General features: G+C 36.8%; 1 protein-coding gene and 1 long non-coding RNA gene across 3 annotated transcripts in view; one reads left to right on the top strand and one right to left on the bottom strand.

Annotated features, from left to right (window-relative positions):
- Positions 1-15,032, top strand: part of relt (RELT TNF receptor) — a 35,613-nt gene extending 20,581 nt beyond the window's left edge. For both annotated transcript variants that reach the window (XM_077193889.1, XM_077193890.1), the window contains exons 6-11: positions 142-396; positions 5,233-5,313; positions 5,397-5,475; positions 10,091-10,327; positions 12,337-12,508; positions 14,469-15,032. In XM_077193889.1, coding sequence (XP_077050004.1) covers positions 142-396; positions 5,233-5,313; positions 5,397-5,475; positions 10,091-10,327; positions 12,337-12,508; positions 14,469-14,480 — 836 coding nt within the window. In that variant the 3' untranslated portion in view covers positions 14,481-15,032. The remainder of the gene's footprint in view (positions 1-141; positions 397-5,232; positions 5,314-5,396; positions 5,476-10,090; positions 10,328-12,336; positions 12,509-14,468) is intronic.
- The window catches only part of LOC143696964 (uncharacterized), a 466,435-nt gene that overhangs the window by 421,820 nt on the left and 29,576 nt on the right, over positions 1-15,039 (bottom strand). The window lies entirely within an intron of this gene.

The raw sequence follows: 15,039 nt of genomic DNA on the forward strand, positions 1-15,039 counted from the left end.
TAATGTATTATATTATTTATGCCATTTAGTTTAAAAATAGGAATGACTTTATTATAGTACAATATGCTTATCCAATCAGAATTCAGAGGTAGAATCATCTGTCTTATTAGTAATTAATAAGATAATGTGTTCAATGTACAGAGCCATACAGCCGGCGCAGACGTAACGTTGTTAGGAGCACCCCGAGCAGGTCTGGAGAGAGAGGTGCTAACTCCACCAACGTTCAAAATCCCGAGGAGAAGAGCGCAGAGTATGCTGTGTTTGCACTAGTGCCCATTTTCTGTGTGATGGGCCTGCTGGGAATTCTCATCTGCAACCTGCTCAAGAAGAAGGGCTACCGCTGCAACGCAGAGAAAGAGGGCATTGACGCTGAAGCCGCCACTCCACAGAAAGAAGGTACAATACACACTCGCACACACGTGTCCATACAAAACAAAGGAAACACTTATTAGATCACTATGCGTGTCCATAAAGATGTGCTTTTAGAAAGATCTAAGTAATTAAGAAGATTACATCTAAAGTTTGGGGTCAGTTTGAAAGAAATTAATAATTCTAATTCAGCAAAGATGCATTCAATTGATCAAAAGTGACAAAAAATACATTTGAAAAAGATTAGTTTTTCAAATAAATACTGTACTTTTGAACTTTCTATTCATCAAAGAATCCTGAAAAACAAAACCTATATGAAGCATCACAACTGTTTTCAACATTGATAATAATAAGAAATGTTTCTTCAGCAGCAAATCAGCATATTAGAATGATTTCTGAAGGATCATGTGACACTGAAGACTGGAGTTTTCTGTCAGCTTTACCATCACAGGAATAAATTATGTTTTAAAATATATACAAATAGGAAAGTTATTGGAAATTGTTTGTTATTGGACAATATTTCTGTTTTTCTGTATTTTCGCTCAAATAAATGTAGCCTTATTAAACATAAGATGCTTCTTTTAGAGACATTAAAAAATCTTACCGACCCCAAACTTTTCAGCTGTACTTCAGAATGACGCATATTCTGATCAGACCAACTAGAGTCATAGTTTTGTACTATTTTATTTTAATACTGTACAGGCCTTTTGGATGGTCAAGTATTCAAGTGCATTCATTTTGATGTCAGAAAGTTGTGGAAGTTTAGAACGAGGTGTTTTTGCAGTTCTGGTCCAGTAAATGCTCTTTCTGGACTGTGAAGGATGTTTTAAGTTCTTAACTAGTTTTTTTATCTCATGTTTGATATTGACTCTTTAAATAAACCTTATAAACAAAACTCTCTGAAAGTCAAGGAACAAACTATTGAGGAGGACTTTTACTTTCTGAACCTGGACTTTCCACCTCTGATATGCAGCTGCTGTCACCTCACCTGAGTTTGATTTCAAAAATGAGAAGCAACAAAGGCCCAATTGTTACACTAAAACCACCTCCTAAATAAAATCCCTGTACAAATAAGAACACAGTGTTGTCATACCCTTTGTATTCATGTGAATTAGTGGGTGGAGCCGCAGCTGTTGTGATGAGCTCAGGGTTTCATCTACAATAACGCTTGCATATGATAATTCAGGTTCTGCTTGTAAAGCAGGAAAGTTTTCAGGAACGGAGTAAATAATACATCATGTTTTACAGCTGAATAAGCAGAGCAGCAAGAGGATATCAGTGACCTATTTTTGTGTGTTTAGAACAACAAAGTATAAAGAGGAAGTTCATTTTTTAAACCACAAGAAGATATGCATGATGGTTAAAGGCTGATGTTAAAGTCCGGAAGTTGCGATAGATTTTTCTCCCCTATTGTGACATATATCCGCGTGAAACGACTTCGCAAACAAGAACTAGTGTAGGGCGGGACTTGATTTTGTCCATGTGGTATTGATTGGTTGGTTGTTGTTTGCTATTGGTGGATCTCATGTGAGTGACAGGTTGTCCCGAACTGACGCCAGTAAACACATCAGAGAAGAGAGAGATGTCGCTGAACGAGGGAGGGGAATTTATTTTGATTAAAGATTACAAGGGCACATGAATTTAACCGTCATAAGAATTGTCCATTTTGATTTTAAGATGACTTTAACCCATCATGTAAAGTAGAATTTTATACATGATTGTGAGATAATTATAGCTTTGTTAAATATCAGCACAATCTGTATGATGAAAGAACACTTATATTTATGTTTTTTTTGCTCATGCAAAACTCTAGAATGTAGTGGGTGGTTGCCAAGGCGTTGCTATGTGGTTGCTAAAGCATTCTCTCCTTTCTTCATCTATGTTTGAGCAGCATGAGACTCCATCTGTATCTTCTTTCCTCAGATAAATAATTCAGTCTGTTCTCTGCTTGTAGATGCTCTCTAACTGCTCTCACTACACTGTTGACTAGTTCTGATGTTGTCAGTGCCGACTACATCTGATTCACTTTGACCTGAGCAAACACTCCCAGACCACCAAGAGAACCCTCTATTTGAAGTGTTTTTATATACTTCAGAAGTAGAAAATAGACTATTGGGTGACATCATGGACTGTTTATGTAAGAAGCTTTGGGAACATGGTGCATTGAAAATATCACAAGATAGCTATGAGGTGATTAATAATAAAAGTCTTGGCTCAACTGGAGTTTGAAAGATTCTGTTGTATCAGTCTGGGTTTGATCCAGGACTCGTAGAGAAGGTGACCACATCCAGATGAAAGAGGATGATGGAGGTCCCTGAGGTGTAATAGGCTCGAAATCACTTAAAGTGAAGACGTTTGCAGTCAGAATGCAGCATTCAATCCGCTGTCGATATTCCCAGTCGATTTCTGACTAATTAAATGTCTGTTTCTTGGCACTTTTTATTATTGCAGCAACGATTACATAAGCACTTTGCTTTCAAGAGCGAGAGAGCACTTCTACCTTGACAAGCATTTCAATACTTCAGAGTGTAACGGTAATCTAAAATATAGCTATTACACATTTCAGATGTGAGATGAATCATCAAGAGCTCTAATGGATGACCAAAATGACCAAGATTTACCTCCCACACAACTCAGAGAATCCCCACTAATTGATTGTCTACCAATCCCAGCAAGAAAAATCTCGAAAACGTGCTCACCACCTATTTGCACAAGAGACAGCTTCTAACATCTTGTCGTGTGTTTTTGATCCAGTGTTGATTTAGGCAATTTTCTGTTAGTATAATGTGTGTTTTATGCTTTTGTCATAGATGAGTCAGAATGCTGTTCTCAGATAAAACTATAAAGATGCATTATCCATGCATTAGAAAGTACCAGTACAATAATGACAGAGCTAAAAAGAGCCTTTTTGTGGCTCGCAGCAAGTTTGAAACGAGATTGAAGCCATTAGATAAGACTGTTCTACAATTCATACGTCAAGTTTAGCTGGTAATTTTGTTGTCTGCAACAAACAGATAAACACAGAGATGGAATAACTGGAATAGCTATATCAGCTGTGGGCTAGAAAGCACACTGGTTATTTTAGAATGGCACAATTATACAGTATAGCTATTACATATATTTGTTTACTGGGTAAAGATAACTAGAAACAAAAGATGATTTAAATTAGTAGGTTTGAGACCAGAAACTTCACATGGTTTGATGTAATGGTCAGAATTTGTATATAATATAACATTTATAGTGAAACTTTACATAATATACATTACTGTTCAAAAGTTTGAGGTCAGCACAACTGTTTTCAACATTGATAATAAGAAAAAATGTTTCTTAAGCAGCAAATGAGCATATTAGTAAGATCATATAAGATGTGTCACTGAAGACTGGCGTAATGATGCTAAAAATTCAGCTTTACCATCACAGGAATTACATTTGAAAATGTATTACAATAGAAAACAGTTATAACAGTTAAAACAGTTAATCTAAACAATTATAATAATATTTCACTAAATCACTGTGGAGGGTGGAGAAATAAATGGAAACTAGCCATTTTACAGTCACGTGGACGTATGAGGTAAATTCTCCTCAAGTTTACACAGGTGTCCTAGCTGAGGAAACCTCACATCAACACAATCCACTAACCACAAACAAACACAGTCACACAATACCCGACTGTCTTCTTTTTCAACATTAGATCTATTGTTTTATCGTTTCAAACTGTACAGACTTCTTATTGTCAATTTTTTGCTTGAAAACTGCGCTGTGTGATTCAAATGCCCTGGCACTTTCGGGAGCTTCAGTAGATGTGTATCATGAATATGATTCTAACAAAGTGTCTTTGGTTGATGAGAATAATAAAGCCACGCTTCTGCAGTGCTGACAGTTATTCTGGGTGAATATAGCAGAGTGCTGAGTGAGCTCTTCTCCTCAACGTCCCCGGCTGCCTCACTCTGGAACTATGAGATATAGCCTGTTACCATAGAGACCACTGTTAACTGCACACTGTGCACAGTGAGCCTTCTGTATCCAATAGATTCACAATAGAGGTGGAATTTGCAGAGTTTAGCATTAGCATGACGACATAAATGAATCCTTCTGTGTCTTCAATGACTCATGTTGAGTTGGCATGTTTCTAACTAACGTGGATGTGGCTAATGAGGATGGCTTCCCTAAACTTTTAAACTCTTTTAAATATAGTACTTAATGACGAGGACGACATCATGGCAATCAAAATACACACCCACAGAAGAGTTTAAATAATGCTTGAGCTTAAAGTAATATTTGTTCACTGTGAATCTCACAAAACCGGTCAAGGCCATGTCACCATCTCACCAAAAGAAGGTTTTTGAAGCACATTTCCCCCCAAATTCTCAATACTGTAAAGTGGTGTTGCTTTAGTAGTATTTATATAATATTATAATATTTATCAATATTTTGAATCAGCTTTTATTTTTATTATTTTAGTTTAGTTTAAGATTTTACCTTTTAAATTTTTTTTATTTGAGCTTTAGTCATTTTAGAACTCATATTTTTCATTACTATATCCCAGTTATCATTTTTTTAATATATATATATATATATATATATATATATTTTTTTTTTTTTTTTTTTTTTTTTTTTTTATTATAACAAAATTGGGGTGAAATTGGACTGTGGCATTTATTTATACAATTCACCCACTTTTGTCCTTTTTTGGATTGGTTTCTAAATAAAAAGACCCTTATATGAAATATAGCAGAAAGTGTTAAACTCTAAAAATTGCTCTCTCTCTCTCTCTCTCTCTCTCTCTCTCTCTCTCTCTCTCTCTCTCTCTTCTCTCTCTCTCTCTCTCTCTCTCTCTCTCTCTCTCTCTTTCTCTCTCCTCAGCAAACCCTTGTCCATACATCATTGATGACCCCAATGAAGACACCATAAGCATTTTGGTGCGGCTCATCACAGAGAAGAAAGGTGTGTGTGATGTTTCTTGACACATTTAACTCACCCTTAAATCACACTGTGAGTCTTATTGCATCTCAATGTGTGTGTTACAGAAAACGCTGCTGCACTGGAAGAACTTCTGCAGGAATATGAGGACAAACAGATGGCCCTCAACAAGAGCTCATCCATCAAGTAAGAACACACACGTGCAAACGTACACATCTACACCGATGTCAAAAACTCACAAACAGCATGCAGTCCAAAATTAAATTAAAACTGAGAAAGTGCAAAATCCAGCTATTTTTTTATTACGCAATATATTTTTCTCCCTATAACAATGTGATTTTTAAGCTGTTTCATTGCACATTAGTCATATACAGTGCAAGTCATTGTCAACACAGCATCATATATGACTCATGAAACTTTACCTATAACAAAAACAAAGACCCATTGTGGTTTAGTTCCTCATACTCTTGAGTCTTTGCAAGGAATATTCCATATATGTTTCACCACAGGAAGTTCTGGAGAAGAATAAAAAGCTTTAGGCATCCTAGATAAACTATGTTTTATTCAGTATATGGTTTATTTGTCTTTGAAGAGCCAGACAATTCTCACATTTCCATTTCATGGAAGGTTTTAAACTATGAAAGGTACACTACCATTCAAAAGTTTGGGATCAGATTTTTTAAAAGAAATTAATAATTTCCCCCCCCACAAAGATGCATTCAAATGGATAATAATAATGTTACAAAAGATTTATATTCCAATTAAATGCTGTTCTTTTGTACTTTCTATTCATCAAAGAATCCTGAAAAAATAATTATCACGGTTTCCACACAAATATGAAGCAGCACTACTGTTTAATAGGGCTGTAACGATACGCGATATAAAATCGAAATCGCGATACTCAGGTCCACGATCCTGTATCGCGATGTGAGAAGGCAGAATCGCGATCACACCCCTTCCAACTCCCAGAGTTATCCTTCCTGTCCAGAACCAGGGCTCGAATTTCGGCGCGGGTATAGCGCATAATTCTAATCATTCCCGCAGGTCTCCCATTTATAATGTGGGAAATTCCCGCAATCGTAATCCACACAGATAATAAAATAAAATCATTCTTTTAACAACTATCTTCCAGACGCAATTTCACAAACAGCGTGAGTGTTCAGCGGTGCCGCGCGTCTTCTATCTCTTCTCATAATGTTTTGTGCAAGGCAGGCATCAAGCGCTGCGGCGATAATACACACTCGCGTTTTGGAGTCGGGACCATAGACTGTAAGGTCGGGACATGACGGAATATTCACTTGCACAATCGGGCCAGCAGTGCATCGTGACTGAAGTCTTTTTAAGTCTTACCAGTTTAAACATTCAAGCGATTTTAAACTAATCAGTGCTCGCGCGCTCTCTGAGATTATTTTCTATGCGCACATTCATAGAAAATCCGCCTCAAAAACAGCTGGCTAGTAACTATTTTTCGCGGATTATATTGCTTTAACACGCAAAATTGTCAATTTCGGTCTTTGTGAGTAGGCTATACTCTAAATAGGCTATAGTCGGTTTTGTCTTTAATAAACATAAAACGCATGCCAGTATAATGAACACAGGATCCGTGCACTAGCTCTTAAAGTGACGGCAGCCATATGTGTCTGTCATTAATTTTGTTGTCAAAACAACAAAAGATGGCTTTAAGTTAAAGGAATCAGGATTAATAGCCTATGTATTTAATTTATTCAGGACTAAAATACTACCCAGTGTTATTTTCCATTTGATTACTTTATTCAGTATCTGTATATAAATACTAGTGTTAGACCTATTCAAAAACTTTTCTCTTTAATTGTCTTTATTTGTATCTTTATTCTATTGTATTTATTTGTGCTACTTTTTTCAATTTAATTAAACAATTTAAATCAAGCTTCCTTGTGATGTGTAAATTCTTAACAACAATAGGCTATTACCCCATTGTAAAAATGCAATGAGCGCAAACATTTAGGCAAGATAAATGTAATAATTTTGTTTGGAAAAAATGCCCCCCCTTTCTCCCCTCAAACAAAAAAAATCCCCCCCATGAGAATCACCTAAAGGGGGGATCCCCCCCCCCCCCTCCCCCCCTCCCCTCCCCTCAGGCCCATGAGAACTACCACATCTTTAAATTACTATTAGTATTATTTGAAGTTAACATTATAAAATAGCCTACGTAGACCTACACCACAAAACTAGTTGAGGATAAATTATTTAAAATTTGGCAATTTCAGCATTATGGACGTGAAATTTGCAGCCAAAACTTGAAATATAAATTCTCAGAAAGTGCATTAAATTAATCCTCAATTGACCGGCAACACGTCCAACATGCAGATGCATATTACGGCACCATCCCGAAATCAATTTAGTTGGAGTACAGAACACAGCCCAAAAGCAGCAGCCTACACTGCCGTATAGTATAATAATTTGCATAGTTATTATGGTTCTTTGGTGTTTAGATTATACAGGTTTTTCCTAATGTTATTTAATAAAAATACCGGTATTTTTTTTCTTCTCTCAAAATCTCTTTTTTTCACCACAAGCCCCGCCCCCTCAAGCCCCGCCCCCGTGATAGAATCGCGATACGAATCGAATCGTGGGTCAAAAATCGTGATACGAATCGAATCGTGGGTTTGGTGTATCGTTACAGCCCTACAAGAATGTACATAATAAGAAGAAATGTTTTGATTGGTAGTGTAGTGCATGAGATGATCACAGTTCAGACTTGAATTGTTGCATGAATCATCTCCAGCTATAATGAATTGTGTTAATGGTCACTTCACTTGTGGACTGGACTTCTGAGAGGAATTCCCAGTTGTGAAACAGGAAGCAGCTTTCCGTTAGCTCAGATATAGATGCAGCGTATTCTTGTAAACTCATTAATAAGGAAAAGGAATCAATGTAGTGTTAGAATAGCTGAGGGGGAGGAGATTGTGGCTGTGTTAATTAGTTGCACTGACAAACATAAATCATCAGGAAGCAAGTGCTGGTTTATTTTCACACGGCAGCAGAGAGGTGAAGGTACCTCACCGACAATCAGATTTACATAGTTAGATCATAGTTACAATCATTAGATTTTCATAGTTACACATTGTACAATGTCAAACACATCGTAAGAGTCAGAGACAGAGCCTATTTCACCTCTTTGACGCCACAGTTGTACGGTGACCTCTCAGAAACCGGGACAGTGCCATCATCATCAGTGCCGGATGAAATGACACTAGGTGTCGGCTGCTTAGTTCAAGAGATCCTTTAATTCCTGGCCCTTTTCTGCAAGCCGAGAGTGGTGCGTTATACAGCTGTCGTGAGCTCAGGGGACTCTGACATCATCACGGTGGAACTATGGAGGGGGGTGGGGTGCTTTTCAAGACTCCATGAATGTATTTTGGTGTATGTGATTTCAGTGTCTGTGTGTCCAGAGTAGGCTTGAATAAATGAGTACATTGTTTTGTGCTTCAAGAATTATTTTAAGAACTGTTTGAAGCTCTTTCTGTAGGCCAAGTATCAAGCTTCATTGGTATGATATAAGTGTTTGCATTGCCAAAGTTTTAATAAACACTGCCATGAGTACTAAGATGCAGTTTAGGACAATGCTATATGGTTTCTGGAGTGTTCTGATTAGTTTAGGGTGTTGCTAATGTTGGATGTTTTTAAGTAGTTTTAGAGTGTTGCTATGTGCTTGCTAAGGTGTTTTTACTAGTTTAGCACATTGCTATGTCCTATGTGGTTGCAAAAGCCAAAAGGATACTTCAGTGGTCCGCACACTGTCCGTAATTGTCCCTAAATCGTAGTATGTTGAAATAAGTAGATACCCGGATGGTCTACTTTTTCCGGTTAGAATCCGAAATGCAGATCCGTGCACTCTTAATGGCTAATACTGCCCACAACCAATTGCGCGTTCAAAGAGGATTCGATTAGAACTACAAACGTGTTTTTTTTTTTAAACTACAAACATGGCAGATGTGCGAGTCCAATGGTTAAGTTGAGGGGCTTTGATAGTGTGATTTTGAGTGATTTATTATTTCTATCTAACCTGACGATAATATATTTATTCAATGTTATCCACATTATATTTAATCTGCAATAGCATTGTGAACTTTTTTAAAGATGCGTTTGGAAATGTGTTATGCAAATTGCAAACAAATGAGGAGAGTCTCCGCATGAAACACCCACGACTGGCAGATCAACGTGCTACTATATTTCTCTTCGAAATCGTACGAAATTAAATTAAATTGAATGTGGAGAATTTTAACTGACAAAAGGATTCACAGGGCAGTTTAAACAGTGACAGAATGCACGTCACTAAGCGACAGAGCTGGACACAAGTGACTTGAGCGCTTGAAAATAAAGTCCACTAGATAGTTTGAACAGGGCAAACGTGTCTTTCTGCACTTACGGCCAAAGGAGTATACTTTGACAGGCTCGCACACTCAACTGTGCTCGAGACGGCGCGAAATGCAGAAAATTAAGTATACCCGGGCTTTAAGGTGTTCTGATTAGATTAGGGTGTTGCTAAGGTGTTCTGAGTAGTTTTAGGGTGTTGCTATGTGGTGTCTAGGGTGTTGCCTAGAGAAGCAACATGTTGAGCAGAGGTGATCATGCCAGTGTTACAAGCTTGAATTTGGCTTGCAGTGTTTCTTTCCCAGTCCGCTGCACTTTTGAGAAAATTCCCAAAATATATATAAACTTAATACACACAAATAGACAAAATATGTATATATATACAAATATGCACACAATACTGATATCAGTTTGTAAGTGTCTTTCTCTCTGTCTGTTTCTTTGTCAGGTTTCCGGCTCTTCCTCATTTCTCCCAGTTCCGTTCCTTGCCCCGGCTGTGTACCCACCAGCATCATTTGCACACTATAAACGGGCTGGCCTCACGCTCAGGGCTCTGCTGTTCCCGCTGCAGTCAGAAGAAATGGCCCGAGCTGCTGCTGCCCGCCCTGGCACTGCCCGCCGATACGCACAAGAGCCCAACTAATGTGGTCAAGGCGCCGGAGGTCACCATCCTGTCGGTAGGAAGGTGAGAAAAAAATAGAATGTAAAATATAATTATGTGAATATGTGAAAGGCCTTAATTTAAATCCCAAATTTGTTGTCGCAATTGAAACATGAGAAATCTGTTTTTAGCTTTCATTTGTTTTAACTACAAGTCATCCAGGGAACTCAGAACAGGACAGGACAGAAGTAACATTAAACAACAACCGACATCCAACAACTGAAACACAGGGGTTTAAATACACAGACAAACAAGCTGAACAAGATAACAAGGGGGCGTGGTTAATAAGAACACCTGGGGAGACTAATAAACATAGACGAGGAACACCTGTGGACACTGAGCAACAACAAACAAAAGACAAGACACATGGCAGGATCACATGACAAACAAGGGATCACGTGATATACAAGACACAACAAAAACCCACACATAACAGTTATATTAGTACTGTTGATTATAATTATAATTTTTATTTAATTATACGCTTTACATGGCACTCAAGGACACCTTACAAACACAATAAAACAGTCAACATTAAACAAAATGATCAATGTTACAGCCTGGATGCAAGCATAAAAGTAATCACATAAAAGCCTGCCTAAAAAAATGGGTCTTAAGGCGAGATTTAATATATATGTTTATATATATTATAGTATTTATTTATATTTTGAATAGGCAGTATGCACTGGCGAGCATGACGTATTTCCGGTTAAATCTTTTGATGAACAGAACCTTAAACAAGTTCAACAGAACTTTTGACCGTGTCACTTAATCTAGTCCTACTTTCAGCTGGTGTGGTGGCTTTAGCTTCTTCATTGAGCGGTAGCAGTGGGCTCTCACAGATATCTCATTTGTTGCCCAATTTTTACCTGATACTTTAATAAAAGTACAAACACATGAAGTGAGAGGTATATACACATAATTAAACTTTATTTAAAGCATGATTAACCTGAAGCAGGACGGAGTCATGACTTAAAACACTACGCTAAAACGCTAGCTAGTGTTAGCAAATTACATTCAAAGTTCCAAAGAAATGAAGAAACGCAAAATTTAAAGTCTTTATCTAATTTGCTACGTGGTGTCGTACTGGATGCCCGGACGATCCTCTGGATATCGTTAACAGACACTTTCGGCAACTCCAGCAAACACCTTGTGAGCTTCGTCTCTGCTATCGTAAATGTCGACTGTCACTGTTTAATGTTTTCTTCCGTTAACCGGAAATGTCCAAACATAATTACGCCAATGCGGAAGTGACGCGTGCATAGAGCCTATTAGCTTTTAGTTATACTTTATTTTAATTTTCAGTTTCATACCCGCACCCCCACGGGTTTTAATTCAGTTTCCACCCATAATCCACCCCAGCACCCCAAAAAAAAAACAAGATCAATTTAATTCATTTTTGTGTTAGATCATAAAACCATTTAATAAACATTACAAAAAGTAATTTAGAAATTAATATTTTGATTTAACATCATTCCTGAATTAATCAGGTGTTTAATTGAATCGGCAACATTGCAGTTTTTTTTAAAATCTAAATCTAATATTTGTATTTTATTTTATAACTAAATGATTTTTAATGTTTTTCATTTTAAGCTTTAGTTAGCAATTATAACTGGATCCCAGAGTGAATAAAAATGAGCTAAAATGTAAAAAATTCATCCAATGTAGCCGAGTAAAGGGTTAATATTGGCTAAAAAAAATTGATTTAATTAAAAAATATTATTTCACCCTATATTGATGTGTATTGTGTAGTTGTTGTATTTATTATTAGGATATGGAGTTATTACCTTAGCACTTATTAACTTATGAGGTTCCATTTCACTTTGTATGCTGCCTTAGAAGGTAGCAGCCTATCTAGGCAGTAGATAGCGTTACGTTTTGGAGCAGACCTATACATAAATTATTGAATGAATCAGTTGCGTTGGTTTGAGATAGGAATTCACGTCTCATTCTCAGATACACGCCCAGTTATGCTCACAGTGATGAATCAGGTGCACTCAATGACCTCTGTTTAACCCGTGTGTGAATGGCAGGTTCCAAGTTGCTCAGATCCCAGAAATGAAGTCAGCTCCCAAGGAAGTGACCCAACCGGAATCAAGCGATACCGACTCCGTGGACAGCGGCCACACCGAGCCCGCAGAAGAGCGCTCACTGCTGGGTGTGTCCTCTTCCTCTAACTCCTCTTCCTCAAAGTGCAGACAGGAGGTGAGTGACTAAACAGGAATATTCCTCTTAATGTGTTTGTGTTCTTATAATAGTCCTTTTGGCTTAGTTTGTTTTTGAATTGTAGTTTCCTCTTCCTCTAATCTCTCATTATGGTCTTGACCTAACATTCATTGTCTAAAGCCATGCATAAAAGTCCTCACAGGATGTCTGCTGCATTTGTCATCAGTAAATGAATGGGGAACACTCAAGTAATTTAGTCACAGCATCTTGACTGTAGACACCCGCAATCTTTTAATAATAACTGCAGTGGAGTTGCATTGAGGGGAGGTCAGTTTTTGTTACCTAACAATTTGCCCTCTTGCATAAGAATTTGTGGGGCGGTGGGCTAATGGCTTTACATTGACTATCAATAGCTCAGGGATTTACATAAATATCTCAAGGCTTCCCTTCACAATTCATCCTTACAGCTGCTCTCTGTGACCTCATGGTATTTATAAATGACACAGAACAACACTTATTCAATTGCTTTTCATTTTTATTAAGTCACATGGTTCTGTTTTATTTAAACCTAGTTTTACTTTCTCTAATATAATGTCATTATGGCCACAAGCTTGAATAGACCCGCTGTTGAAGGTCAACATGGTAAGCATTGTTTGAAGTATTTAAATGCAACAATCTCAAGTGCTTTGGGTAAATAAAACACATGTAATGTGTAATAATGGAACATTTTAGTTAAATGTATGTATTTGGTTGACATTGTAAGTGTAAGTTTGATCAATTCATGTATTTCCTGGGAATCAATCCCATGACCTATAGTGTTGCTTGTACATTAAAGGGGTGGTTGATTATGATTTCACTTTTCTAACTTTAGTAAACTAACTTTAGTTCTAACATCCTTGCTGCGATGTAAAAAATGGAAATATGACTTATTCACTTCGATTTACACTGTTATCTCGGGAAAATATTCTTACAGTTGTCTCTATACGAGCTGGCATCTTGCCAACAACATCTCGTTTTGAGTCTCAATTGTAGTATTGATTACCACAGCTTTCAAATATTTAAACATCATTTTATATAAAATATGTCTCTTTTACTCACCAAGGCTGCATTTATTTGATCCAAAATACAGTACAAACAGTAATACTGTGAAATATTATTAAAATATAGAAGTATGGAAATCTCTTCTAACATTATAAATGTCTTTACTGGTACTTACAATTAAACTTTTTTTTTTTAATGGCAGTGTTAGTGATTATTTATATCATTACTTATATATCAGTATATATTGTTGTGTAGAAATGGAAATTATTCAAATTATGTACTATTATTTATAAAAAAATAAATACAGTTATATAATATAAAATATATATTTGTTAATGATAAATTAATAGAATATATATATATATATATATATATACATATATATATATTGTGTGTGTGTGTGTGTGTGTGTGTGTGTGTGTGTGTGTGTGTGTGTGTGTGTGTGTGTGTGTGTGTGTGTGTGTGTGTGTGTGTGTGTGTGTGTGTGTGTGTGTGTGTGTTGTATTTATTTATTTATTTATTTATTTATTTATTTTATTACAGCCTGGCAGATTTGAAGATGAGTTTGAAGATTGAGTTTGCATCAGTTGAAATTAGTTTTAGAATTCGTTTTTAACTTTTACAACACATTATGTCTCATAGTCATAATGTGGTCCATAGAGGGTTAATGGTGTTTGTTTGGTGCTTCACGGGTGAATACAGTGAGAAATGTGAGGATCTGTTTTGCTTTTCAGCTGTTCTCAGCTCACCCTCTTTCCCTTTCCTCTCAGAGCTGGAGTCAGTTTTTCCACTGGTTCAGGTCATGCCGAGTCAATCGGGAGAAAATGATTTAGTCTAGTGTCCTCTGGTGGCTGGAACAGTGTTTGCATTTGTGAACCAACAAATGTAGTCAGGATATCCTTTATATCATGTAACTAATATCTCACCACTTCTTTCATTCTCTCTCCCTCTTTTTCAGATAAACATATGAAAGGTTGGAGAAGGACATCCGCTGACAGGACGCAACCTTCGTGCAGATGACATCATCAGTAGGCGACCGATCAGGGTAGATATGTGGTGGTGATGTCAGTTCACCACCTTGAGGAGCCTTGAATTCGAGACCTTAGAAAACATTTGTATTTATTGCATAAGTCATAGAACTATTTTATTAAAATACAATAAGCTCGGTCTCTGCTCGCAGATGATTGGAAACCGAATGGCATTTACTCACAAGACACTAAAGATGTCTTAAGCGCAGCCTCTGCTGCCGATTGACTTATCGCACAATCGAAAATAACACCCAGAACAATGAGACACTAGAGAGACAGTCTCTCCAGTTAGAAAACATTAAGAAGTATTATGATAAACTAGTTTGATTTACATCTGTTATTTGTATTATTATTATTATAATTATAATTTTTTGTTCGTTTCGTTACAGTAGTTTTGTCTTTTAGTATTTAAGATTTTAAATGAGTTGAATATGTACAGTCATGGTCAAAAGTTTGCAAACACCTTGTTTTTTAAAAAAAATATTAAAATAAAACATGAAA

This window comes from Siphateles boraxobius, unplaced genomic scaffold (genome assembly GCF_051911475.1).
Source record: "Siphateles boraxobius isolate OS27281-9 unplaced genomic scaffold, OSU_SipBor_1 31, whole genome shotgun sequence".
NCBI classification, from domain to species: domain Eukaryota; kingdom Metazoa; phylum Chordata; class Actinopteri; order Cypriniformes; family Leuciscidae; genus Siphateles; species Siphateles boraxobius.